At 61.6% G+C, this 26665-nt stretch overlaps 2 protein-coding genes across 14 annotated transcripts in view; one reads left to right on the forward strand and one right to left on the reverse strand.

Moving 5' to 3' along the window:
- Positions 1–1113: 1113 nt before the first annotated feature.
- LOC138809980 (sodium channel regulatory subunit beta-3) lies at positions 1114–14457 on the forward strand. The gene is made up of 6 exons (XM_069997206.1): positions 1114–1597; positions 5029–5192; positions 6308–6533; positions 9071–9209; positions 10639–10727; positions 11036–14457. The coding sequence occupies exons 1-5, from the start codon at positions 1543–1545 to the stop codon at positions 10700–10702; spliced, it is 648 nt and encodes a 215-aa protein (XP_069853307.1). The 5' UTR covers positions 1114–1542; the 3' UTR covers positions 10703–10727; positions 11036–14457.
- A 3165-nt stretch (positions 14458–17622) lies between these two features.
- Positions 17623–26665, reverse strand: part of LOC138809989 (protein Aster-B) — a 169462-nt gene continuing 160419 nt past the window's right edge. For 8 of the 13 annotated variants that reach the window (XM_069997236.1, XM_069997228.1, XM_069997232.1 and 5 more), the window contains 9 exons: positions 25685–25828; positions 24975–25093; positions 24597–24739; positions 23809–23912; positions 23215–23418; positions 22761–22851; positions 21051–21158; positions 20649–20835; positions 17624–19842 (listed from right to left, as the gene is read on the reverse strand). In XM_069997236.1, the coding sequence (XP_069853337.1) occupies positions 19753–19842; positions 20649–20835; positions 21051–21158; positions 22761–22851; positions 23215–23418; positions 23809–23912; positions 24597–24739; positions 24975–25093; positions 25685–25828 (1190 nt within the window). In that variant the 3' untranslated portion in view covers positions 17624–19752. Of the gene's footprint in view, positions 19843–20648; positions 20836–21050; positions 21159–22760; positions 22852–23214; positions 23419–23808; positions 23913–24596; positions 24740–24974; positions 25094–25684; positions 25829–26665 lie in introns of all 13 variants that reach the window. The other 5 variants (XM_069997216.1, XM_069997214.1, XM_069997220.1 and 2 more) reach the window with 3 other exon arrangements.

Genomic DNA, 26665 nt, shown 5'->3' on the forward strand with positions numbered 1-26665 from the left:
GGGGGGGGTCAGCACCCCACATGAGCGGGGGGTCAGCACCCCACATGAGCGGGGAGGTGGTCAGCACCCCACATGAGCGGGGGGGGTCAGCACCCCACATGAGTGGGGGGGGGTCAGCACCCCACATGAGCGGGGGTCAGCACGCACAGGAGCAGGGTCACGCGTGCCTGGGCCCGAGAGTTTGGTGAAGCCAACTTCAGCCTCCCATCTGCGTCGCGGCTGCGGCCGGCCGATGCCCAGGATCCAGACGCCACCGCCCTCTTGCTGGGAAACGAGTGTTAAGAGCAACGTGGAGGGGGCGCAGGCGGGGGGGGGGCGCAGGCCGGGGGGGGGCGCAGGCGCGGAGGGGGCGCAGGCCGGGGGGGGCGCAGGCGGGGAGGGGGGCGCAGGCGGGGAGGGGGGCGCAGGCCGGGGGGGGCGCAGGCGCGGAGGGGGCGCAGGCCGGGGGGGGCGCAGGCGGGGAGGGGGGGCGCAGGCGGGGGGGGGGGGCGCAGGCCGGGGGGGGGCGCAGGCGCGGAGGGGGCGCAGGCCGGGGGGGGCGCAGGCCGGGGGGGGCGCAGGCCGGGGGGGCGCAGGCGGGGAGGGGGGCGCAGGCCGGGGGGGGCGCAGGGATGGGGGGGCGCAGGCCGGGGGGGGGCGCAGGCGCGGAGGGGGCGCAGGCCGGGGGGGGCGCAGGCGCGGAGGGGGCGCAGGCCGGGGGGTGGCGCAGGCGCGGAGGGGGCGCAGGCGGGGGGGGGGGGGCGCGGGCCGGGGGGGGGCGCAGGGATGGGGCGCCGCTCCTCGACCGCGGGTGGACTGGGGAACAGGTGCGTCTCGCGCTCGAGGCGCTGGGAACCAGTTCACCTGATGCCGGCCCTAGGCTGGCCTGGGAGGGTGAGGGTGAGAGGGGGAACGGGGGGGGGGGTGCGGGGGGGTGTGCGGGGCGGGGGCGCGGGGCGGGGGCGCGGGAGACGCCGGAGCCCGGCTCTGGGCCGCGGTGACGTCACCGCGGCGGGGGCCCCGGGGGACCCCGCGCGTCCTCGGCGCCGGCTCCGCCCCGCGCGGGGTGGGGGGCGTGGCCGCGGCGGGGGAGGGTCGCGCGGGCCGGGCGGAGCCCCCGCGCATGTCCAGACCGACGGCGCTCGCCGAGGAGGGGCCGGAGCGGCCGCGGACCGCGCTGCAGGGGAAGGGGCTCGTCTCCGGCCGCGCCGCCCCCGGGCGCCTCCGTCCCTCGGCCCCGCTGTCCCCCGCGAGCCGGGGCCCCGCGTCCGGAGCCGACGAGGGCGGATCCCGCGGCCGGGGGACACGCCCAGCCCCGAGCTCCGCGCCGCGGCGGCCCGGCGGGCGGCCATGGACCCCCTCGACGGCCCGGCCTCCTAGGCCCCGCGAGGGCCGCCGCGGGCGGAGCCGGGCCGGGCCGCGCAGCGCGGGGGCGCGGGGAGGCCGCTGGCCGCGGTGCTGAGCCGGGCCCGGGCCCGATCCAGGCCCCCGCTCGTCCCGGAGGCGTTCTGGAAGGATCGCGGCGCGCGCAGCCTTGCCGGGCCGCGCGACCCCGCCGACGGGATGCGCGCCCGCGCCGCGCCGCTCCCCGCGGCCGCCCTGCTGCTCGCCTCCTGGGGTAAGTGCGGCCCGCCGCGGGCATCAGGTGGGCGCCGGCCGCGGTCGGGCGCGGGGCGCGGGGCCGGGGCCGGGCTCCGGAGGGCGGCGCCGGCTCCGGGAGCCGGGAGAGGGGCCCCGGGCCCCGCCGCCCGCGGGTCCGCTTAGCGCCACCGGGAAGCCCGCCGGGCCGCCCGCCGCTCGCCGGCCTGGGGCCGGGCCCGGGGCCGCTGGTCCCCGGTGGACGCCCCTGTGGTCCGCTGCGGGCCTGGGCGGCGGGGCGGGGCGGGGCCGGGCGTGACCGGCCGCCTGGGCCTGGGAGCCCGCACGTGTGCGGGAGCGCAGCGGCGCGTGCGTGGAATCCGAGCGGGACCGGGGCCTGTAGTGGCCGCGTGGCCTGCGCGACCTCGGCGTCTCTGGGCGGAGGCCGCGCCCCGCCCGCGCCCACCCCTGGCGTAGGCCCGCGGTCACTCCGGGCCCCGCCGGAGGCCTCGGCGTGGCGGCTGCGCCACCGGGGCCCGGCCGGGCTCCCCGCGGAACGGACGGGAAGAATAACACCAAGCCCCAAGGGCAGCCTTCCCGCCGCGCGCCCCGAGGGCACAGGAGACCCGAGGGGAGCGGAGCCGCAGCCTCCCCAGGGAGGCCCGCGCCGAGAGGCTGAGAGGCTGGGGGTGCAGATGGAGGGGAGACTTTTCTTTCCACGTTTTGAGTGAGAGTCCTCCCCTGGATTAGAGTGGCGGGGACCAGCGTGCCGCCATGCAGTGATGCACCTAGCAGCTTGGCGTCTCTGTCCTTTGCGTTGCCAGGTGAAACCTGAAGCTCTAGCTCACGCCTGCCATCCTCGCTACTCAGGAGGCTGAGATCTGAGGATCGCGGTTCAAAGCCAGCCCGGGCAGGAAAGTCTGTGAGACCCTGATCTCCAATTAAGGAGCAGAGAACTGAAGTGGCACTGTGGCTCAAAGTGGTAGGAAGAGCGCAGGGACAGTGCCCAGGCCCTGAGTTCAAGACCTACAACTGGCAAACAAAAACAAAACAACATAGCTGCCTCCTCATAGGTAGACTTTAGAAGTTGGCACAGATGATCGCTAGCATCCCTTTATCCAACAGTGCTAGGACTAAGAAAATGATCCCCACTCACAAATGCAAGTTCACTTGGCTTGCATGGGATTGGAATTCTGGAAATAAGTTGGCGTTAATGTACTTCTTCTTTTCAAGCCATATTTGCATAGAACGCCCACAAAGTGCGGAAACAACTTTCTGAGGACCTTCTGCACGAAAGGAAAGAGAAGTTCCCTTATTTCTTTTATTGTCACGTGATAGTTTTAAGCCCTCCACCTGCGGCTGAAGCAGCTTACAAAGCGATCTTCACTGCTTCCTTTACTCCCTGTGGCAGTGCTGTGGGTGGTGAGTCAGGGAGGAGACCGTGGACTCGGGGAGCAGCAAGGTGCAGCTCTTTGCTGACTCCAGTGTTGCCTGGCCTCTTCTAGACCGCGGTGGGCACACAGACCCCCGTCCTAGCCTTCATCCCCGATGCCCTCGGCTTTCCCTGGCCTCCCCCTTCCGTTTAGCTCCTGTGCCTTCTGGACCGGCCTCTGCAGGCCTGCTCTTCCACAGCTCCCCATCTTGCCCGTTCCAGGCCCAGCAGCATAACTGTTCATCTGAGAGGGCAAATCATTTCAGGATGTTGACGTCTAAAAATAAGCCCATTCCTGACATCTTTTTTTTTTTTTTGGTTGTGGGGCTTGAACTCTGGGCCTGGGCGCTGTCCCTCAACTCTTCAGCTCAAGGCTAGCGCTCTACCACTTGAGCCGCAGCTCCACTTATGGTTTTCTGGTGCGTTTTATTGGAGATAAGAGTCTCATGACTGTTTCTGCCTGGGCTGGCTTTGAACCGTGATCCTCAGATCTCAGCCTCCTGAGTAACTAGGATGACAGGTGTGAGCCACTGGGGGCCAGCAAATAACTTGTTTTTGTTGTTTTTGGTTGTGAGGCTTGAACTCAGGGCCTAGTGCTGTCCCTAGGTCAAAGCTAGTGCTGTACCACTTTGAGCCACAGCACCTCTCATGTATGACCTCTTTTGGTAATTATATTCTAATGAAGACCTCTTACTGCAAAGGAAGTGTTCTAGAGCGATCTTGGGAAAGGCAGTGTGACAATGGACAGAGACTTGGTGATAGCACAAGAGTTGGTTCTCTTTGGTTAAATATAGCAGCCATTAACACAGCCTATTCTTCTTTCTCGTTTTTTTCCCCCCACAAATACTTAATAGGCTAAATCACCTTCGTGTGTGTCTGTGTGTGTGTCTCAGTCATGGGGCTTGAACTCTGAGCCTGGGCACTGTCCCTCAGCTCTTAAGCTCAAGGTGAGCGCTCTACCACTTGAGCCACAGCGCCACTTCTGGTTTTCTAGTGGTTTATTGGAGATAAGAGTCTCAAGGACTTTCCTGCTTGAGCTGGCTTTGAACCAAGATCCTCAGATCTCAGCCTCCTGAGTAGCTAGGATGACAGGCGTGAGCCACTGGCGCCCGGCTTGATCTTTCCATTTTTTTAAATGACTATGTTCTTTGTCCATGCTGGACGCCACATGAGTGTGCACACATGCACACGCACACATGCACACACACGCACGCATTCCTTCTCACCAGACCCTGCCCGCAGGCCCTCAGCGTCTTGTTCCCCCGTGGGCACGGCGGCTGCACACAGCTTCCTTTTGTGAGATGCCATGTCCCTGGCAGGTTCCGACCGTGCAGATTTGTTCTGAACACCGCGGAACTCCTTCCGCCTCTGCCTGTCAGTGCCGCCCACATTTGCGTTTGTTTTATTGCCAGCTGTGCCCCACTTTGGATTAAGCCTGAGTCTGAGATCTGGTACACTCGCCTTGCCCACGTGGGTCTGCGCGTCTGGAGGGCAGGACCTGTGACAGGATCCCCGGGGGCACGCGAGGTGTGGCACTGTCTGACCTGCCTCGGGTTGGTGCCTTTCGCCAGGCCTCACCCCCACATTACCCCCCCTCCTTTTCCTAAAGTGCAGATAGGGTGAGATCTCCCGACAGCTTTAGAGAACTTGGAGTCTCAGACAACAAACAACACAGTCGCGTCCACCTTTCCAGACGCGTGTGCCAGGCCCGCCCAGCGGCAAGGAGCCGCGCCGCCCAGCAACACAGCGCCTGCTGCGCTGCTTGGCCCTGGGTAGAGGCCTGGAAGTGGTTAGAGCTCCGCCAGGTCCTTTCATGCACACGCCCGTGTGGCCGTGGGTGTGGCGCAGGGTGGAAGGACTCCGTGGCTGGTGGGTTGCTGGCTGGAAGCCAGGCCCGTGCCCCGCCTGGACGGGGAGACCCGGCGAGCGTCATCCGTCCGCCCGTGCGTCCGTCTGTGCATCCGCCCGTGCGCTGTGCGCGAGGCCACGCCCGGCCTCACGCCTCCCTTCTCTGCCCCTCCTCCCTGCCCCCTCTGCAGCTGGGGTCTGCCTCCCCGTGTGCGTGGAGGTGCCCTCCGAGACGGAGGCGGTCCAGGGCGAGCCCATGAAGCTGCGCTGCATCTCCTGCATGAAGAGGGAGGAGGTGGAGGCCACCACGGTGGTCGAGTGGTTCTACAGGCCGGAGGGCGGTAAAGACTTCCTTGTATGTCCCGGCCTGTGCGGCCGCTCCCCGGCTCCCACGCGGCCTCTCTTCCTTCAGCTCAGCCGCGGGCAGGCAGAGGCCGGCCGCCGAGGCAGCCCTGGCTGGGAGGAGGGAGGGGAGCACGAGGAGCCCTGCTTAGAGCCTGGGTGTGCTAGCGCCTGTCCTGCGGCCTCTGGTCTGTCCCGTCCTCCCCGCAGTCCCGGGACGTGGTTAGGGAGCGCAGAGCAGAGCAGAGCAGAGCAGAGCCTCCCTGTAGACGCAGCGCAGGCCCCCCCCCCCCCAGACAGCGACTGGAGCGCCAAGGATGCCCGCGCCCTGCCACGCCCATCATCCCAGCTGCTCAGGAGGCTGAGATCTGAGGATGGCAGCTTCGAGCCAGCCCACACGGGAAAGTCCAGCAAAAAGCTGGAGGTAGAGTGTGGCCTAAGTGGTCAAGCACCAGCCTTGAGCTGAAAAGCCCAGGGACAGTGCCCAGCCATTTTGGCAGCGCCCTTTACCTTCCTGGCAGAGCAGGAAATGGAGACCTTGCCGGGGAAATCCTACTGGTCCAGCCGCAGCTGGTGCGCACCCTTGAGGGGCACGGTGGCACGAGTCCTTCGGAAAACGAAGGAATTTCAGTCCTTGGGCCCAACATGAAAACCTGAGGTTCAGATGTCCAGGGGCAGCGGGGGACCCTGGGTCCTGCCCTGGCCAGGCCAGCTGCCGCCTGCCCAGGGCCACCAGGCTGGGCCGCCATGCCTCCCGCTCCGCCTTCCTGCCCACCTCCTGCTGCCCCTCCTCTGCCCCTGCTCCTGGGCCCCAGAAAGCACCAGCCACCTTCCCTCCTTCCCCCTTCTCCCCTGGCTTTTCCTGCCAGGCTTTCCCCACTCACCCCTCCCCGCCTCTCCCCTGTGGGTCCCCTGTCGACACCTGTCTGCCTCCTCTCCGCTACCGTTCCACCCCTGCCGCAGTGTGGCTCTCCTGGGGACATGGCCCCTTCTGCCCCTCCCACCTTTCCTTCACGCCCCTGCCCCGCCCCCTGCCCTTCCTCTCCTCCCTGCCCCCTCCCCCCAGCCCCCGCCCCCTCCCCCCTGCCCCCTCTCCTGGCTCCACCTGCCCCGCTCCTCTGCCTGCAGATCTTTGAGTATCGGAATGGCCACCAGGAGGTGGAGAGCCCCTTCCAGGGGCGGCTGCAGTGGAACGGGAGCAAGGACCTGCAGGACGTGTCCATCACCGTGCTCAACGTCACCCTCAACGACTCGGGGCTCTACACCTGCAACGTGTCCCGCGAGTTCGAGTTTGAGGCACATCGGCCCTTTGTGAAGACCACGCGGCTGATTCCCCTCCGGGTCACGGAGGAAGGTGAGGCGGAGGGCCGGGCGGTGGGGGGCGGGGGGCTGGCGGACGCTGCGGGCTGCAGGAGGGCCCTGCTCCCCCCCCCCCCCGCTGCCTCACCGCCGCCCCTCTGCCCCGCCAAGGCTCCGAGGACAGCGGGGGCCGAGAGCCAGCGGTGGAGGGCGCTTCCCTCAGCCGGGGCCTGCGTGGACGCTCAGAGAAGCCGTGGGGTTATCTACAAGTTCTCTCCCTTCCCACCCGGAAGCCAGCGACAGCGCCAAAGCAGAGCTCTCAGGGTTCAGCAAGCCCCAGAGCCAGATGCAGTAGTTCATTTTTATTTCTTGGGGTAGTGGGACTCGAACTCGTGCCTGTGCTTGCTAGTCGAGCCTCACCCAGGCCCTCGCCGCTGTCACTGCTTTTCAGGCAGGGTTTGTGGGGCTGGCTTTGCACTGTGGCTCCCCGCCTCGCTCCCCCCCATACTGAGAACGGGGTGCCCCAGGCCGACACCACACCCGCCCTTCACGCTGGGCTTCTTAGAACACACACTTTCTGATTCTGTAGAATTTGCACCGTCCAGCAGACCGCCCGGGAATGCTGACGCTGTGAGCGCGCTCTCTGAACCATCTCTTTTTTTGGCTTTGGCGTCTGGCTTTCTCTGCCGCAATCATCACCCTTCGCCACCTGTGGCATTTTTCTTCTCATATATCCATTCTTGGCTGGAAGTGACCCTCGAGAGCTGTCCGAGGGCACCGTCTGCGGACGCCTCTGGCGTCGGCCGTGTCTGTGAGTCGAACACGGTCCAAGCCCAGAACCCAGGCAGGACGCCCAGCTCCTCATTCCCTCCTGTAGTCTCACCAGCGGGCCCGGGAGCTGTGCTTCCAGCTCCTTGCAAATGTGTCTTCACACGCCAGCGTGTGATCAGCGAAACCAGGGGCCGCTCCCAGCGGCCGCTCAGTCATGTCCTTAGCATGTTCCTAGCATGTTCTTAGCATCATGGCTGCCCTTAGACATAGAAGGGTGAGCTCATTGCGGCCTGGGTCATGAAAAAAAGCAAGTGAGGTCAAAGTCAGCATCCTGCCTAGAGCAGTGACCCAGGATCCCTGACCGCCCAGACGCAGTCGATGTTTTTAAGTCATATTGTGGGGAAAAATAAAGAGGTGAAGGTTGTCCCGTCCTGAGAGTGAATGGCAGAGAAGATGCAGGTACACCAAGATCAAAGTGGAAGGTGGATCCCTTATGGAGGCAGAAAATGCTCAGAGCACCCGAGTGCAGGGGTGAGTCCCTGCCCCTCTCCGTGTCCGCGGTGAGCAGCAGGGCGCGGCTGGCGGCTCTCTGGAGTAGCTTCTCTTCAAAAGTTCCATTCCTCTCCTGTTTACTTCGCCCGCTCCTCTCTGGGGACCGGAGCCTGGCGCCCTCTGCTGTTCAACCTCCGGAACTGTTGGCTGCGGCCTTCTAGATCTAGGTAGATGCCACTCCGAGGCCTTTGCCTCCAGAGGCCCCCTGGCCCGGGGGGAGTGAGCTAGCCAGGCAGCCAGGCAGCCTTGGGTAAGAAGAGAGGGGAGACAGGGTTGTTATTAGAACCTCAGAGCTGCTTGGATGGTTCAGTTGGAAAGAAGTGTGGAGGCTCCCCGGGAGGCGTTCTCAAATACAGGCCGCCAGACTCAAAGCTGCAGGTGCGAACTCAGTGGGTTGGGTGCTGTCTGTCATGTTGAGGGAGGAGGGAGGGAGCTCTGGGGCCGTGAGTGAGGGGCTGGCTCACGGGTGTGAAAGGGAGAGGGAGGCGGGGGCAGAATCCATTTACCCACCCCAGCGGCCTGCCCTCCTCCCACCTCACGCCACCACCCGCCTTTTGTGTGTCTTCTCCTTTCTTCCCTGCTGTCCTTGTGGTCCCTTGGCAGCCTCCCATGGGACCCTCACCATCCTCTGGTTGCTCAGAGGTGGCGACCCCATCTCCCCCATCCCCCATCCCCGGGCCTTTCTGTTCAAGTTGGACTCTTCCTGGCCTTAGGCTCTTGGCTCCTGTTCTGAATAGAAATCTAAAGCCTCTTTACCTAGAGGAACTGAAACCACTGAGAAGGGGCATGGAGGCATGGCTCAAGGGGGTAGAACGCCTGCCTAACAAGCACAAGGTCCTGCATTCAAACCCTAGTGCCACCACTAAGAACAAACAACCCCGAGAACAGCTTCCGGGGTGGAACCCTGAATGAAGCAGCCAGTGAAAGCCAGTGAAAGCTGGAGCTCCTTTAAGCGTTGATGCTCAGTTAAGCCAGACTTAGCCCAGCACCAGTGCTCACACCTGTAAGCCTAGCTATTCAGGAGGCTGAGATCTGAGGATCAAAGTTAAAGTCAAAAAATCCAAGGGACTGTCTCCAACTAACCAGTAAAAAAAAGTACTGGATTGAGGCATGGCTGGAGTGGGAAAGCACCAGCTGTGAGCAAGCAGCCAGACGAGAGGAGGCGCCGCCGAGTTCAGGCCCCAGTACTGGTGCACACAGAACAGGCCCCCACGGCAGGTGCGGGTATGTGGGACACACATCTGAATCTCTTCCTCCTCCTCCTCGCAGCTGGAGAGGACTTCACCTCTGTGGTCTCGGAGATCATGATGTACATCCTGCTGGTCTTCCTCACCTTGTGGCTGCTCATTGAGATGATATACTGCTACAGAAAGGTCTCGAAGGCCGAGGAGGCAGCCCAAGAGAACGCGTGAGTCCAGAGCCACCGAAGTCATGGTGAGAGCTGTCAGGGGCGAGGAGATGGCTGGGCATCCGTCAGGACAGCCCACCACGCAGGCAACACGATTGCCCCCATTTACAGATGAGCAACAGCAAACGGGGAGAGTTGCCCGCAGACCCTTGCCAGCCCATCCCTGCTGCACGCTGGCCTGCGTTTAGCCAGTGAGGAGAGGACCAGCCGCCGCTGCCACCCAGCAGCCCATACAGTCCCCAGCAGCAGGCAGGGGTCAAGTGGCCTGCTGGGGTTGGGCACAGTGAATGGAGACGGTGGGATTTGAACCTAGTCTCCCTGTCCCTCACATCCGTTCTCACTCCTTGTGTGGTGGTCAGCTGGTTCCTCCAGGGCGCTACCCCGAGTCCCGCGTTCTTCCCTTAGAACCTCGAAGCCACTGAAGACCCCACCCGGGGGCTGTAAACTTCTCCTGTCCAGCCCACACCTCCCTCATTCCACCAAGACCCCGGTCCCTCAAGAGCACATACGAGAAATGAGGGACACGAGAGAGAAGGGTCTAAGGGACCACACTGGCAGGCTGAGTGGGGAGAGGAAAGACAGAAGAGAACACAGACCTCAGGGTCACTCAGGCAACAGCCTGGAAAGCCAGGGCTGGTAACACCTGGAAACGTGTGTGAAACGCTGCGTACGATGCTGCACGCGCAGCTCTAGTCCTGGCTACTCAGGAGGCTGAGATCTGAGCATTATGGCTTGAACCTAGCCTGGGCAGAAAAGCCCATTTGACTCTTACTTCCAACTAACCAGCAAAAGGCCAGAAGCAGAGGTATGACTCAAATGGTAGAATGCAAAGCCAAGGGAGAGCGCAAGGCCGAGTTCAAGGCCTAGTACTGGCACTAAGTCATAAATAAAACCCTATTTTACACAATATCTATGACCTCAGGAAAGTAAAAAAATATATATGATCATATACAGATAAAAAAAATTATGCTGAAGCAGGCTGTGATTTCTTAATTGCTTAGAAATGCTCATGCTTAGACAGGAAGTGCCCAGGCTTAGGAAGTACTAGATTGGGTCCATACAGGACTAAGACCCTCAGAAGAACCAGAATCCCAGAGAGCTGTGACCCATCCACATCGACCAGAGGCAAGTCCAGGAAATTTACCCTGACTCCACATAGAAGCATAAAAGAGTCTCGAGAATTAGTAACCAGAAACCTGGCCTCATGGTACTTGGATTTTAGTTGATAGGACTCCTGTGATCCAGGCAGCTTTGAGATGAGGAACTCAAGGGGAGGCGTCTCAGGCAGTGCCCTGGTGTGTCTCATGGACACAAGGGAGACGTCATTCTTCACAGACCATCTCACAGTATGCTCCCAGACTGATACCTGCAGGCTCCATGTCCGTCTGATCCACGAGCAAGCCACGCTCTCCTCCCTGCCCACCTGTAGGTCTGACTACCTTGCCATCCCGTCGGAGCACAAGGAGAACGCCGCGGTCCCCGTGGAGGAATAGCGCCAGGGCCTCGCGGTGGCTCCAGGTGACATCCAGGACGTGGAGGGGCGGGGACTGCGGGGTCTGGGCTGCTGGGGCACCCGCAGCCCAGTGACTTCACGTCTAGCTCCTTAGGCCAGGTTATCCCCACCCTTGAGGTTCTTTGGTTGATGCTCAGGTGTCCAGTCCTTCAGGGGTGACCTGAGCCGTGGGGAAACCTCATTCCCCTCCCCCCTCACCCCCCCCCCCCGCCTCCCCAGCATCCGATCCTCTCCTGCTCCCTCTCTGAGCACAGCACATGTTTGGATTCTACCGGGGCCAGAAGTTCTCAGTGAGTTGTTTTGTCGTTGGTAGGTGGCCTCCGCACCCAAGGACAGGATTTCCAGAGTTCGAGAGGTGGAGGGCAGCAGGAGGAGGCCCAGCCCAGCCCGCCCTCGCTGCAGCCGCACCTCTCCCCTGCCCACGCGGCGTGCATCCACCGCGTCTGACCTTTCACTCCCGACCTCTCAAGACTCTGCCACCATGGAGGAGCCGGCATTTTCCTCGGACTCAACCTCACCCTCTCCTGCCTTTTCCAGCCGGATTTCTCCCGTGGGCAGCCAGTGCTGCAGAAGTGCTGGAGGGTAGTGCGTCCCTCCGCTCCCCCGGCCGGGGCCGGCTCTTCCTCATTGCTGCAGGAGACGGAAGCAAGCAGTGACTCGGCTGGGTCAAAGCAAAAGCCTGCTGTGTACCGGGGCACTGTGAGGTCGAGTGTCCCCCGTTCACGGCACCAGAGAGAAGCATGCCTCTCTAGGTTCTCCTTCTATACGGACTAAGGTGTTCTCTGGAGCTTAGTACTCCAGCTCGAGAGCCCGACAGGTCTCTGGAGACCTGGACTCAGTCCTGAGGCACCAAGGATGAAGGGCAATTTAAGGAGCTCGTCGGAGTCACATGACACCTTTCTGATCTTGTTTGGATTTCTCTCTGTCCTTAAAGAGAGCAGAGAAACAGTGGGGAAAATATTAGTCAACCTCATTTTCACTTTAGAGACTGATCCAAGGGCAATACCCTTCATACCCGGCGATGAGAGAGGGGAGGGGGTCTTAGCAGATGCCAGATGGCAGTGTCTGAGGCCCAGCCAGAGCCCTGCCCCTCGGAGCTGGGAGGTTTATACACAAGGCCATTTTCCTTGGGCTTTGGGCTGCATGTAACAAGCCCATTTTCTTTCCATCTCTTCCATCCCAGAGATGTCCTTGAAATGAGACCCCACACACCTAAGTCAGAAGGAAATACTGCAATAAATCCAAAACCCTTAATAGTAATTTTCCACGCTATCCTTCAGAGACTGGGGATAGACTGTTACAGTAGGAAACAAGTCTGGTTAGCACAGGTTTACCTAGTCACAACCAGTCCAGACCCGCCCCCAGCAGCAAGCTCTTCCTTCCACACCACTTCTGCTTGGTTCCAGTGGACCGGGCAGGTAGCTTGCAGTGAGGTGGTCTGCATGACTGCTTTTCTCTTCCTGCTTTCTTTGTGCACGTGCTTGCTTAGCTGCACTGGGGTTTCAACTCGGGGCCTCAAGCTTGCTCTGCTTGCTTGTTTGGCTGGCACCCAACCATTTGAGCCTTGAATCCAGCCCAACTTTTTGTCAGTTATTTTGGAGGTGGCATCTTGCAGATTTTCCTTCCCGGGCTGGGCCTTGGGTCCTCTAGATCTCAGCCTTCTGAGTAGCTCAGATTACAGGTGTGAGCCACCAGTTCCGGGCACTTCTTTTCCCCATCACTTTTTTTTTTAAAGCCCCACCCCAATGTCTTCAAAGTGATTTCTAATGAAGCTGAATGACACGCATTGTTTATCCAAGTTACCTTTCTCTTCCTTTTTCTGACTCTTCAACCCCTCGCGTTGTGGATGCTGTCATTTGAGCGTATGGCTTGTGAGGCCATTTTATGCCTCTGCAGTGACCTCTTGGGGTGGACGTTAATTAACACGCAGCTTTACTGAATCATGACACTAGAGATAATCAGTGGGAGCCAGAATCTGAGCCTTCTCACCTCCAGCCTGGCTTGCCGTCTGCCCAGACACTGCCACCTCCTGCCCCTCTGTGTCAGTCACGTCCACCGAGCTCTTCGCTGCTCTTGCTTCCGGCCAGTCCTCACCCTCTTCTTCCCCTCCCCCACCACTGCGCGGCGTGCTGGACGGCAGGACGGTGCCTGTGAGAGTCGATCTTTCTCATTGCCCGAGTTGGGTTTGCGCTTCATCTCTCCATAGCTGCAGCTCATCTCCTTCCCGGGAGCCTTGACCGTGACGATAAATCACCAGCCTATTTAAGTCTTCACCCTTCTCCCTCTTCCCGTATTCCTGCACAAGGCCCAGCTACACACGTGCGGCTCTGGAAGCTTCATCTGGCATGCTGTTGCTTATCGAAGGGCTTGGAAGAGTTCTCAGGGGCCAGAGCCATTGTGAACCGCACCTGTCGTCCTGACGCTGGGACTTCCCAAGGCTGATGGTCAATAACACAGCTCAGCCAGGGCCACGCGGGGCTGGGGGTGGCGCTGCCCAACCCACTGCCTCACCGCGCGAACGTAACCCGCCGGGCTCCAAGGCCGCTCGCTCGCCTCGTGGGCCTACACTGTCAGCGCAGCCTGGTGGCAGAGCTCCGACCTCGGGTGGGGAGACCTGGCAGCCAGTGCCCGTCCTTCCCTCAGCCTCCATTTCCACAGCTTGTTGACCTTTACCTTTCCATTCTCATCTCCAACCATTTGCATATAGAGCTTTTTTTTCTTCAAGGTGTTTTTGGGCGTGCCTTCAATGTCAAACTAGACCTGTGAGTAGCAAAGGAAAATTCCCAAGGAGGAAATACACTGGAAAATATGTCCCACAGTGAATGGCGAAGGGGAGGAGAAAGTACTCTGTCTCCTTCTAGTCCTACACAGGACAATAAAAACATGCGTCGGGAAGAGTAGTCCACGCCAGTCCCAGCTAATCAGGAGGCTGCGGCAGGAGGAAAGCTGGAGCCCACAAGTCAGAGGTAAACCTTGCAAAACAGCCTTGTCTAACACAGGAGGTGAGGGAGAGAGGAGAGCAAAGCCAAGAGAGAAGGCTGTGCCGAGAGCCTTGCCGGAAGGAGGGCCGAGGGCTAACTTTTCAGACACGTCTTTGACCGTCCCCTTTCCCGGTAAGCGGAAGAGTAATGGGAGGAGAAAACAACAGAAACCCCTGCCCCCGCCTCCCCCTGCGAACAGACGGAGCCCCGGCTCCGTGGCCGCTGGCCGCTGGACATGGGTGCAGACAGTGCTTGGAGTGCTGCCATCGGCCTTCCCACCATCCACTCCCCGACTTCATCCAGTACCACCCGTCTACACTCGAAGATCCTGGGCGTGAAAATGCCACCATCCAAACCCTACTTCATCCCTCTGGTACCACGGTAGATGGTGAGCAAGTCTGACCACAGCTCGGGCACATGCCGGCTGCACCTGGAGCCCGAGTTGCTCCGTCCTTGCTCCCTGCGTCCGCGCTGCTGGCTGGACTGGACGGGCAGGGTGCGGCGGGTGCAGAGGGCAGGGGGTGGGGCGGGAAGGGAGGTCACCCTGACCAGTGCTTGTGAACCACCATCACACACAACTAGCAAACTCGGCACGACGGTAGATGGAATCTTCCCTGCTGGTCACCCCACAGCACCTCCTGCATTTCCTACCCCAGAAACATTGCGAGACCACCCATGCCCCCAGCCTAATGCCTGCTCGTAGTGTTTTCTTTCAATAACCTTCCTGTTCTCAATAAAGCTGGCTCTGCTCTGCTCTGCTCTGTGTCTGCTGCGTAGACTCTGGCGCCCCTCAGCACCTCATGGAACCCCGTGCTAGACTCCAGCCCCTTCCCCCACCCAGCACCTACACCTTATGAGCACACCCAGAGAACCGAAACACTCCCTAGTCTACCAGGAAACATGGCTCTGTGTGATCTTGCCTATTCCCTTTTCCTCTACTAAGATTCAGAACACAGGAGACATCATCTCACCCAGCAGCAACTTTGCTGACCGGGTGGTAGACGCCAGTGGTGAGGGAACTCGGGGAGATGGGGGGCAGGGCTCTCGCCTCCGCTTCCCGAGGCGCATAATGCAAGGCAAAGCGTCTCCTGATTTCCCTCGTCCTGGAAGTGCCAAGACTCCCCAAAGGGAAAAAGTACCACAGGAAACTGGATTCCGCCACCACAGCTCTTACAGTAGCCCAGACTGAGCCGAAACAAAATCAGTCTGCGGGGGAGGCTCAGATGGGGAACATGTCACCGACTCCAAGCAATCAGGCTGGGCGCAGTGGTGTGCTGCTGCGGCCGGGCTGCACAGGAGGTATAAACAGGAGGATTGTGGTCCAGGTCAGCCAGGCACCGATGCCAGACCCTATTTGAAAAACAGAACAGAAAGGGCCGTGGACGTCATTCAGGTGGCTGCCTGGCCAGCGCGAGGCCCGCAGTCACATGCGCTGCAGAAGAACATCTTCAACACACCAGGTCTGGGCGGCGCGACGACGCGCATCCGGCCTCCGCGCCCCGGGCGGGCACCGCGCACACAGGCGCGCACGCCAGGAACGCGCCACGAGGACCGCGGCCACACGAGAAGCCACGCGCACCGCCCACGCGTGATCCAGTGCTCTGCTCTTTAGTGCACGCGCGCGGCCACGGCGCTGGCGCCTCACCGAGGTTTGGCTGGCGGCCTTGCGCGTCTCTAGGTTCTAGCAGTGAGCTTCCCGGGCCCCGCGCACGGCGCCGGCCCCGCGCAGTGCCAACCAGACAACTCACTGCACCGGCCGCGTTCTTCCCCGTCCGGGGCCGGGGTGAGGGTGGGCGCTGTTCCCTCTCCTCCCCCACCCCACGCCGCCCCGTCAGCGTGGCTCAGGGGCCGCCAGGGCCGCTCGCCCGGTCCTCCCCACCGCGGAGCCCAGGCTGAGTGAGGGGAGAGCACCGCCGTGGGGAAGACGGCGTGGTCCCTGCAGACAGTGGTCTGGCCCTGGTGCAGGGAGGGAAATGTGGGTGCCACACATACTGGTTGGCAAAACGGGGGGGGTCCCCGCGCAGCTGCGCACACGGTGGGGGGAGGGGTCCCCGCGCAGCTGCGCACACGGTGGGGGGAGGGGGTCCCCGCGCAGCACCGCACACGGTGGGGGGAGGGGGTCCCGTGCAGCTGCGCACACGGTGGGGGGAGGGGTCCCCGCGCAGCTGCGCACACGGCGCCGGCGCCCGGGGCCAGTCCCCACAGAGCCAGCCGTACCGCCTGGCGCGCTGCGAGGTCTCCGGTGTGGAGAGAAGCGAGAAGGCCCGGGGCGGAGGCGGCCATGTCCTTCAACCCTCCGTGCGGCGGGGAGAGCATCCGGCTGGCCACACGCCGTCACAAGACCCCTGAGTGGTCGCACGGGGCAGAAGCGGGGAGCAGACGGGGCCCCGGTGGGTGAGGCGGCCAGCAGAGGAGGGGAGCGCTGCACCCCACGCAGACGCGCTGCCGGCTCACTCTGCAAAGCAGGACGGGCAGACAGCCTTCCGGAAAAAATCCAAAGCCAGAACCATCCCTCCTCGTGAGCCCAGAATGCATGTTCTGGAAAGACAAGGGATCGGCCGGCCTGCTGGAAGTTGGGGGTGGGGATGGTTGTCCCGAAGCTGGGAGACGGGTAGGGTGGAGTTGGAAGGAGGTCCATGGGGATTCCTGCAGGCCGGGACAGGGCCAGAGGGAGATTCCCCCAGGGCCAGTCCCAGACCCCCGGCAGACGGGGCGGGCGGTGGCCGGGCACCGCGCAGCACAACACAGAAAGGGCCCTCGGACCACGGCAGGGTAGGGCCAGGGCCGGTCATTTTCCCAGGACCTCACCCTACAGACTCGGCCCCAATGCACGTAGACTATGGGCCACGTTCCCTCCAGGGCCTACACCAACTGCAGGGCTTTGGCCAATGCTATATAATTGATCCGAGCCAAGGAGGGTTCTGGTTGAGCCCAGAGAGGCCGGTGAGGCTGGGCATGGCTTCACACCACTCTGCCCTCTGCCGTGAGGAGCCATGGCGCGACGAGACTTCACGGTACTGAGATGGAGGACGGGCGCATCCCTGATAGTGCTCTTCTGTCCCCGACCCTCTCCTCCCAGTTCCTCGCCAAAGGAGGAAGAAACGCCTTCCCAGGGTAACAGACGGCGGCTCTGGCGTCTGCTGCGGGGCCTCCCAAGCCCTCCAGCCCCCGAGCACAACGCCTAGCCACCTCCGCTTCTGGGAAACCCGCACGCTGCCCGAGTGCTCACGAGTGACCAGAGAGCCTCTAACGCTAACTCACGACGCGCAGCCTGGTGTGGGGCCTACCCTGCAAGCGAAGCCAACGCAAGCTTCCACCCCAGAGAGGCCGGCCTCCGCCTGTCACCGCGGACACTGCGGCTGACCACAGCGCCCGGCTCAGCGTCAGCGGCTGGCCTTGCGGTCCTGGGCCGCGGTCCCCTCGTCCGGGGAGGCAGAGGAGCTGTCTACACGGCTGCTGGGAGGCGGGTGGTGCGGGTCCCGCCATAGTAAGCCGGAATGGAAGTCTATAATCCTGGAGCTGTGCTTCATCTGGTTAGAAACTGCACATTAGGACTGAGCGCAGCCTCTCGACCATTCTCCCACACGAATCCTCACAGGGAGAGGTCTGCGGGGCCCTCAGCATTCCTCCATTATTAACTACAACTAAAATAAAAGCCGGTGGCCCGCAGGCGCCCACGCCGGCAGGGCTGACCCCAGGCTTGTCTGCAGGAGCCACTGAGCCTTCTCTTCACAACTCACTGCCTAAGGATGGAAATCGGTTTCTCGGGGGAACGCATACTTCTTGTGTTTTCCAGTTTCAAAGCCAAAACAAGGCTGCGGCTGCGACGCGGGTGGAGCGCCGAGGGTTCGCGCCCGGGAACGGCCATCACGATAATAACGATAAGCACAGAGAAATCTCACAAGAGATCCATGGTGTTTTTTAAAGGAGACACACCCTAGATACACACATCACTCCTGGGGTTCTGGGGTTCAAACCAGCAGCTCCTCTGACACCCGAGCGGGCCGTGCCGGCAGCAGGACTCTGTGCCAACTCTGTTCCCGCCACCCCCTCCCCCCACGCACACACCCACTTTACGCCATTCTGTAGGACTCACGTCATCTTTAATAATGAGGCTCAGTGATCACGTACGCCATCAATTGAACAGTTCTGGGGGTGATTTGGGGCCCCGGGTTACTCCCAGGGGCAATTCTTTGGCATCTGCACCTTTCCTTCTCGGTGTGGCTCACGGTGCTGACTGCGGTCCCCAGCGTCTGCCTCAGAGTCCGGGCTGAAGGACTGCGTGCTGAGCGACTGTGGTGGGGCATGCGCAGCCTCCGTGGGACGCATCTCACCTCTCCACCCTCCTCCCGTGGACGAGGGCCGGGCAGCTACCCGGCGTCCTCACCGTCCCTCTGGAAAATACCAAGACCTAGCTCTCAGACAAGACCCAAAGAAGTCAAAAGCTTTCCACTTCCGAAAATGCAATGTTCCAAGCCATTCTAAGAAAAGCCTGCCGCTGCAGTTGGTCACGGTAACATCTTCCCTCCTTGGCGCTGGTGTTTTGGGAGAGCTGGGCTCTGGGCTCTTCTGCCGTTTGTGTCAAGAGGCCCAGGAGAAGAAGGAGCGCGTCTGGCCAGGTGAACCGGGGTTCTGCGCCAGGGATGTCCATGAGCCCTGCCCAGGGCTGGCAGCATTCCTATGGTTATGGCGGAAAAAACCAGTAGTATGTGGGCCATGGACGCGCCCACAAGGGCCTCCCGTGATCAGAGAAAGCCAGCAGTCCAAGTAGGCCAAATCTGGCGGGCTTACGCTCCTAATTCGGCGTCTTCCCTCTACTTCTTGGTAATCTCGTACTTCTCTGGAACCAGAAACTTGCAGGATTTGCACACACGCACACAAACAAGCCCAGAGACACAAGGATGGGATGGGACGGCCTCCTGTGGGTAGTGGCTCCTTCGAGCCCCTTTTCTGTCCAAACACAAGCACTTGCGCCAAAGCCTTCCTTCCACGGTCTCAGGAGCTGTCTCCACTGCTGACGCCAAAGACGCCGGGACCCACAGAGGCTGGGCTGGGGCGCTCACTACAGAATGCTGGGCACGGCCTGCCAACACCCACGATCCTAGGGCATTCTCTCTCTCTTTCAAAGTCTTGCTCACCCTGGAGAGTCTAGGACACCCTGAAGCACATCCCAGATTCAAACTCACAGCTCACAGCGAAAGATCAGAGCTACGGATCTGACTTGGGTTCTAACCACTAACCTGGGTTTAACAAGGTCAAAAATGTCCTCCCCGTGGCTAATAGACAGCGTGCTCTTAGGGCACAGAGAAACAATAGGACTTTAGGCACTAGAAAAGTGACACTCCTCCCAGATCCAGCCTGGGAGAAAAAACCAGAGAGAAAAAGGGACCACAGCCAGCCCAGCTCAGAGCACAGCGCAGGGCAGAGCAGGGCCGGCTGAGAGGGCGGCCTGGGCCGGCCCGTGGCCTCTGTGCCCAGGCCCTCTGATGCTGCCCGCCCACCCAGGCCTCAGAGGGGTCCCCCGCAATGGCCGCCAGGGTGGAAGTTTGGATTTGACTCTTGCCCCCCATGCTCCTGGGCTCGCGAGAGAAGGCCTGGGGAAGCAAGGGGTGGGGAAGAACAGGTTGTCTTTTATTTGGAGACAAATCAAAAAGGGATCAGGGAATGAAGCACCTTAAGCAATGCCCCCTCGAGACTTCTCTCGAGACCGCGGGTCTTCACAGGCCTGACTTTGGCTCAGCAACACTTCCCTTCCAAGAGCCAAGAGTGGCCAGCAAGGGAACGGTGAGAAATGGAGGGAGGAGGAGGATGGGGGAGGTGGGTGCTAAGAGGAGGTCCCTGTCCTCAGCCCTCCAGTGCTCCGGCTGGACAGGGGGGTGGGGGGGTGGGGGCCGCGCCTTCTCCCTGGTACATAGGTATGATCTCTTTAAAATCTGTATATAATATATATATTTATATTCTGTATATATATATATTTATATATATATATATTTATAGGGTCTATGTACACGTATTGCACAGGTCTCTGCGGTCACCCTCTCCTGCCTTGTCAGTGGTAATGGCTCCGCTTCTCGTCACTGTCGGACGTGTAGTCCCGGGAACGGATGCCGTTCTGCAGATTGATGAGCGAGTCCTTCATCTGTAAGACAGGGGCCCGGCCCTTAGGGAGTGTCTCCACGCGGCAGCGGCGGTCACGCACCCCTGTGGCAGGTCCCCAAGGCCACGGGACGGTGGGAGCAGGGAGTTCATGCAAAGTGCTTCAGTCAGCTCCTCACTGGCCACCCTGGGGAGGCTCACTGTCTTAAGCGCCGCATCTCTCTAGAACTTTCTCTAGTTGGTGACCCATGCCTGCAATCCTAGTTACTCAGGAGGCTGAGAGCTGAGAATTGTGGTTCAAAGCCTGCTGGGTCAGGAAAGTCCAAGAGATTCTTATCTCCAGTTAACCAGCAAAAAGCCAGAAATGGAACTGCGGCTCAAGTGGTAGAGTGCCAGCCTTGAGCAAAAGAGCTCAGGGACGGCGCCCAGGCCGTGAGTTTCACGCCCCAGAAGTGGCACGAAACAAAAAGGAAAATGGCAGATGTCTGCTGAGAAGACAAATCCATAAAAGCAGAGACACCTCAGACAAATATGCCTGTGCAAGGCCTACAAGTTATAAAAATAGTAAATACATAAGTAGATACATAAGAAAAAGGTTGTTTTCAACTAACTTACAGCCCTCCTGGTGTGAAGTCAACGTGTGATTTTACTGACCCTCATTATTCTGAGGAATGCCTGGGTGTCTAATGCCCGTGCGAGGATGGCTTCAAGCGGGGACAGTGGACGCGCTGGTGGAGAGGAGCGAGCCTCGGGGCGGGAGGCATGAAGGCCTTTCTCCCAGCATCCCTGTCCCTTCCCCCTCCCCCCACTTTGGGGACGCGGGGACGGGCAGATGCTCAGGCACCGTACCTGGTCAAGCAGTATCACAGAGGATTTGATAATCTCTCTCCACTTTTGGAGCTCAGAGTCGTGGTACTTTTGTTGAGACTCTAAGAGCTGGGCCCACTCTGTCTGCGACTGGGGTAACCTGTGGGGTAGAGGGGGCGCCCCGGCAGCTGGAGTTATGCTCAGCGGACCGTCCTGTGTTCCCAGACCCCTAGGACAGAGAGTCACATCAGAGCACCTTGTCCTCTGCTCACGGCCCTCACAGCCCAGTGGGCGCCCCAAACCAGCGGACGGAAGCTGCCAGGGCTTCTCCACCGGGCTCATCCCAAAGCCGCCTCCCCCTCCCTGGTTTGTGAGGGCGGTGAGGGCATCTCAAGGGCCCCGGGGCGGAAGCTAGGCCTCAGAAGGAGGCAAGGCCAGGATTACCTCTCCTGGAGCCGGAGCCCCTGCCAGGCGGTGAGGGTCTGGGTGGTGTACTCCAGCACCCACAGCTTGTAGAAGAGCATCGTGTTGAGGATGACCAGCAGCACCAGACTAGAAGACAGATGAAGAAGGAGAAGCGAGGGCCGTCAGCAGCCGGGCTGTGGGTGGGAGCTGCGCCCGCCCCGCCCGCCCCGCCCCGCCCCCGTGCTGGTCCTGCCCAGCTGCGTCCTCTGAAATGAGCAAAGGGAAGCAGCAAACGGCGAGAGCAGCAGCCTGGTCTGGAGGAGCCTGGGCATAGCAGGGGAGTGCGGAGAGGGCTGCGGGGCGAAGGTACTGGGCACGGGGAGGGGGAAGGGAGGGAAGCTGGAAAGGAAGATGAGGGGTGTAAGGGGCATCATCCAAGAGCCAGTACCTGAAACAGATCCTGATGGGAGCGAGGGAGAGAAAGGAGGAGGAGGCAGAGGTTAGAAAGAGGAGTGGGGAACGGGGTCGGGGGCCGAGAACAAGTGAATGTACATGAGAAAGAGATACGAGGCGCTGGGACCACAGGGGAAGGAGTCCAGGAAGGAGAGAGCAAGGGAAAATGGGGCAAGGAGACAACGCCCTGCCTCCCGCTGGGACTCCAGAGACGAGCCTCCGGCCTCGGGCAGCTCCTCCCGGCTGCAGAGGGCCCCACAGCCTGGGCCTGGGCTCGCTGAGACCAGCCGAGGCCTCCCAGAGCTGCGTGGGGACTGGTGTGAGGCAGGGAGGCCGAGCAAGGGTAACGCAGGGGCCGGAGGACGGGTGTGTGTGTGTGTGTGTGTGTGTGTGTGTGTGTGTGTGCAAGGGTAACGCAGGGGCCGGAGGACGGTGTGTGTGTGTGTGTGTGTGTGTAATGCAGGTGTGTGTGTGCGTGTGTGTGTGCGTGTGTGTGTGTGCGTGTGTGTGTCTCTCCTCCCAGCTTGGGGGGCTGCCTGGGTCATTTTGGGACTGAACGTTATGAGATGGCGGAGAAGTGAAGAGAGTAAATCCAGAGCCACTCAGGATTGAGGACAGCTTGTGGGTCCTCCCTTAAAAATGTCTAACCCTATTTTGGTGGTACTGGGGCTTGAACTCACTCTCTAGGCGGGTGCTCTGCTGCTGAGCCACATCTCCAGCTCTATGTCATGCTAGTTGTTTTTGAGATAGGGTCTCACTCTCCCCTCTTCTCCTCCCCCCTTCCCCCCCCCCCCGCCCTCAGGACCGCAATCCTCCTATTTTACACTTCCCGCTGTAGCGGGGATGGCGGGCACATGCTACCACGCCCAACTTCTTCCATCCCAGGTGGAGTCCCTCGGGCTGGCCTGAACCTGCAGTGCCCCCCAGCTCCACCTCCTATGGTTCTGGGATGTGAGTGCCTAGCACAGGGCAGGCAGCTAGGCCCCTGCTGCAAGTGAACGGGCTCCTGAAACGTGGGCTCGCCTCAGTCAGCTCTACCCTGCCTGGGGCTCTGGAGCGGCCCTGCCTCTCTCACTGTTGGCGTTTGTGTCCTGAAGGGTCGGAGTTCCGTGTGCAGCCTCACTAGGTGCTAAGTGAAGAGAGGTAAGAGGTAAGAAGTGACAGACCGCGATGCAGACAGAGAAGACCAGAGGGCCAAGCAAACAACGGACACGAGGAAGGGCCGCTGTGTGCGGGAGAGGTGGCAGGGGTCTTCCCGGGGCTGCGTGCGGGGGCAGGGAGCGTCGAGTTCCTTACACACAGCTGATAACCAGCAGCAGCTTGGACACGCTCTGCAGGTGGAAACCATTGGGGGTGTCCTCGGGGGTGTGCCGCGTCTGCGTGGAACCTGCACGAGAAGAAAGAGGCCACTCAGATGCCCCTAGAGCCCTTTGTCCGCCGGGACGGCGCTGGTCCCTGGGACATTGGCCGGATGCTGCCCAGACTTACAACAGGAGGAGGTGGGCCTAAGGATGGGGTCAACAGGAAGTCCATCCCCCCAGGATGAGGTCAGCCCCTGAGCTCGGGGCCAACAGGAGGTTAGTAAGAGCACATGAAAGTGTTAAACAGGGCCCAGAGCCGGGGAGCCTCACCCTTGTTACAGTCAGATCACACTCAAGGTGCAAAGTTGCGTATATGTGCAAACGTGTGCACGTGTGCGTGAGCGATGGCTCCAGCCCCCAGCCCAGCCCCAGCCCCAGCCGGGACCCACCTGCCACGTGCTTGGTCCTGTGGCCCACGTCTTCATCGGTGGGCGTGGTGACGGGGCTCATGGCCTCTTCCAGGTGGGGCACCCGCAGGTGGGCGTGGGGCCGCTTCCGCCTGCGCACGGCGGGCGTCTTGCTGCTCTTCTCCTTGGGGGACTGCCGGTGCATCTCGGCCAGGTAGCTGCTCTCGGTTTTGGTCAGCTCGCTCTCTGTCAGGCACAGAAGGGCCGCATGACTGCTCCTCTTCCCGGCCTTCAGAGACCACTTCCTACAAGAGCACCTCCCTACCCCAGGGCCTGGGAGGCCAGCCGGTGGGCAGAGGCCCTGGGGATGCCAAAGGAGGAGCCCCAGCGCCGCCCTCCCCCCCAGCCCTCTCCTCCGGACGTTCCAGGGGGTGCGCAGAGGCATCGGATCCCTCGACCATCCAATCAAGTTGCAGACACGGTTGCATGAAAGATGGACCCGTCCCCGCCAGTTCTCACAGCCACAGGGGAGCCCATCAGACGGCTCACTGCCTGGTCCTCCCCTCTGCACGCCCCCCCCCCCCCCACGCGGCCCACGCTCTCCGGGTGAGCCGGCAGCCTGGCCCGTGCGCGCACCTAAATGGCGGAAGTAGTCCTCCAGCCCACTCCAGAAGTTCTTCTCGATGAAGGTTTTCACCAAGCCCCAGGGCTGCTTTCGATACCGCAGCTCTGTGGAGACCCTGAGGGAGGAGCCGGAGGCGCAGGCTCAGGTGCTTGGCGTGAGGACCAGACGCCCCACCAGTGAGCATGCACGCGCTGCGCCTGTGCCCACTGGCTGTCGGGGCTGCACTCCTGCCTGCCTGCCTGCCTGCCTGCCTTCCTTCCTGCCTTCCTTCCTGCCTTCCTTCCTGCCTTCCTTCCTTCCTTCCTTTGGACGCACGGCCCACACCCACACAAAGGACTGCTTTGAGGCGCAGGGGTTCCAACAGGAGCAGAGAGAAGGCTGCAAGCGCCGGAGCGCGGGGAGCTGGCTTCTGCTCTCTGGGAGACACACGAGACACGGCAGAGCGCGGCGGGAAGACACAGGCTGCCGTTTCTAAGAGCTGAGTTTCAGCACCTGGCTTTTGCCAAAGCTACTAGTGATCTGAAAAGTGGAAATAAATCCACACTGGGGAGTCGTTCTAAGACTCTTGTGTATGAGCCACAGAGAAGCACGGATGGGGGGGGTGACGCAGGCTATCTGGCTGGTGCTGCGTGGTGAAGGAGAAGCACTCATGACAGAGTACCAGCCATCAAGATGGAGCTGGAGTCCCAGCAGCCCTGAGAAGGCGGAGTCCCCGGCCGGCGGTGAGGCTCTGTCCTCCCTTCCCCAGGAAGCGGGTGACACTTGTCTGAACCCAGCCACACCCCCTCCACCCCGGTACCTGAGTCGGCTCTTGTTTCGGGCCACGCGTGTGAGCGTGTAGCGGTTGATGGTGTAGAAGTAGTCATGGTAGGGCACGTCGTGGGTGAGGACTTCGGCGTCGATCACGTAGCATTCGCTCTCCTGGCTTGCCTTGTACATGGTCTGCACATCCCGGGCCGGGGGGAGGGGGGAGGGGGAGGGGGGGTCAAACCCAGGGATGTAAGACGGAAAAGCATCTTTCCCAAGCGCCCTGCCCCAGGACTCTTGAATGGGAAGTGCAGAAGCCCTGGAAGTGGGGCCCATCTGAGCCACGGAGACCGCCCGCCCACCGGCACCGGCGCCTGCCCACCGGGACAGCCCCCCCCCGCCCCCGCCTGCCCCCTGCGGCTGCTCCCACCTGCGTCTCCCTGACAGTGGCAGTTTTGGGAGCCAGCGGATTGGTAAGGGTGATGGTGTAGAGAACCATTCGGCTCTGGTTTCCATTCTCCTCCTTCTTCCACGGGTGGAAGATGATGTCTGAGGGTAGAGGGGTGCCCTGGGGTGAGGAGAGGGGCCGGGGCTCGTGAGCCCTCCCACGGGAGCCCCCATCACCTCCCTCCTCTCTGTGCGGACCAAGGAGGCCCACTGCTGGGGAGGAGGGAGCGGGGGCGGAAGAAGGGAGGAGGGGGAAGGGGGTGGGGGGGAGAGGGGTGAGTGGGAGCAGAAAGAGGCTCATTGTGGCACTGCTGAAGCGGCGCGCAGGGCTCAGGGTGGAGACCGTTCGGGGGCTGGGGAGGAGGTCTCGGGCCTCCTACGGGTGCTGGCAACACTGGAGGCGCTGTGTCCAGGGCCTGAGGTCCCTCGGGGGGACGTCCTCTCCCCAGGGAGTGGGGTGGCTGCCTCGGCAGTGGGGGCCCTCGTGCGCTGCGGGGCGCAGGGGAAGCCGGCCACGGGGCAGCAAGGGTCCTGAGGCGGCTCTGGCCTTATGGAAGGCCTGGAGGAGGGTGTCCGGCCATCGGGAGCTCCAGGGTCACAGGAAGAGGGAGGCAAAGAGGAAGGACAGGGAGCAAGCGTGGAGGGAGGGAGGGGGTGGGGGCGGGGAGGGCCGGCCTGGCGGGTCGGTCTGACCGGAGAAACGCCGCTGCTCCATGAAGTCCCGCAGGAAGGGCGAGTTGGTGAAGAGCAGGTCATAGAGTTTGTCCACGCTGAAGTTGAAGACCTCGTTCACATACTGGCGGCCGCTCAGGTCCTCATAGAAGGCCTGGACCTCCCCTGCACGGAGCACAGGCGGGGGCGTGGGCAGGGCCGCGGGGGCAGCCCGCACCTGCCCGCACCCGAGAGCTAATACGGCGCCACCACCAAGGCCGCCTAGGTGGGTGCTGAGACTCGGTGCTCCCTTCGAGCCTCCGGCATCCCAGTCCCTCATGACTGTGTGTGCACAGGCCCTCAAGACCAGAGGCCCACATTTCCTGCATGCTTGGGGTTGGAGGAGCATGCGGCAGCCTCCAGGGCCCAGGCTGGACCATCCCAGCAGATGGCAGCCCGACCCGGGCCCACTGTGGTGGCCGAGATCCCAGGCCACAGGGGTGAGAGGGCACAAGTTAGAAGGGGTCACCCATGGGTGACCCCAGAGTGACCGTGCACAGGTGAACCAGAGAGCTCTGCGTCTGCGCGCTAGAAAGAACCGACCAGCACTTCAGAGGAGGAGCCCAGGGACTCAGCTGGCTCCACGAGCACCGAGCACCAGCTCCACTCCCCGGACTCCAGGAGCCTCACACTTCCCGAGTGGGCCCGGGAGAAGGGAAGGCTGCAACCCCTGCGACGCGCAACCTCTCTCTTTGCTGGTCTAGTGAACACCCCTGGCTCGAGTCTCGAGTGAGTTCTGTAACTATCCTGAGGAAGAGTCTGTTGAAGTCTGCGTTACTTCCGGGGATCTACTGAGCGATGCTTTCCTTGGGACATATCAAGGTTTCCTGGCCTCCCGTGGCTGTGGGGCACAGAGCCGGACAAGCCGCTATTAACAGGAGGGGCATTTTGAGACAAGTCTGAACGCAGGACAAGCGTTGCTAGACATGTATGGGAAGATGGGCCCTGCAGGGCTCTGGAGAG

This window comes from Dipodomys merriami, unplaced genomic scaffold (genome assembly GCF_024711535.1).
Source record: "Dipodomys merriami isolate MVZ:Mamm:240054 unplaced genomic scaffold, mDipMer1.0.p SCAF_103, whole genome shotgun sequence".
Classification (NCBI taxonomy): Eukaryota; Metazoa; Chordata; class Mammalia; order Rodentia; family Heteromyidae; genus Dipodomys; species Dipodomys merriami.

What these genes read in the sequence shown, in the direction of transcription:
- LOC138809980 (XM_069997206.1), top strand. Translation starts at nt 1,543, where the DNA reads ATGCGCGCCCGCGCCGCGCCGCTCCCCGCGGCCGCCCTGCTGCTCGCC. An exon ending in AGGGCGGTAAAGACTTCCTT is followed by an intron (nt 5,193 to 6,307) that starts GTATGTCCCGGC and finishes CTCTGCCTGCAG; the next exon opens with ATCTTTGAGTATCGGAATGG. An exon ending in GAGGCAGCCCAAGAGAACGC is followed by an intron (nt 9,210 to 10,638) that starts GTGAGTCCAGAG and finishes GCCCACCTGTAG; the next exon opens with GTCTGACTACCTTGCCATCC.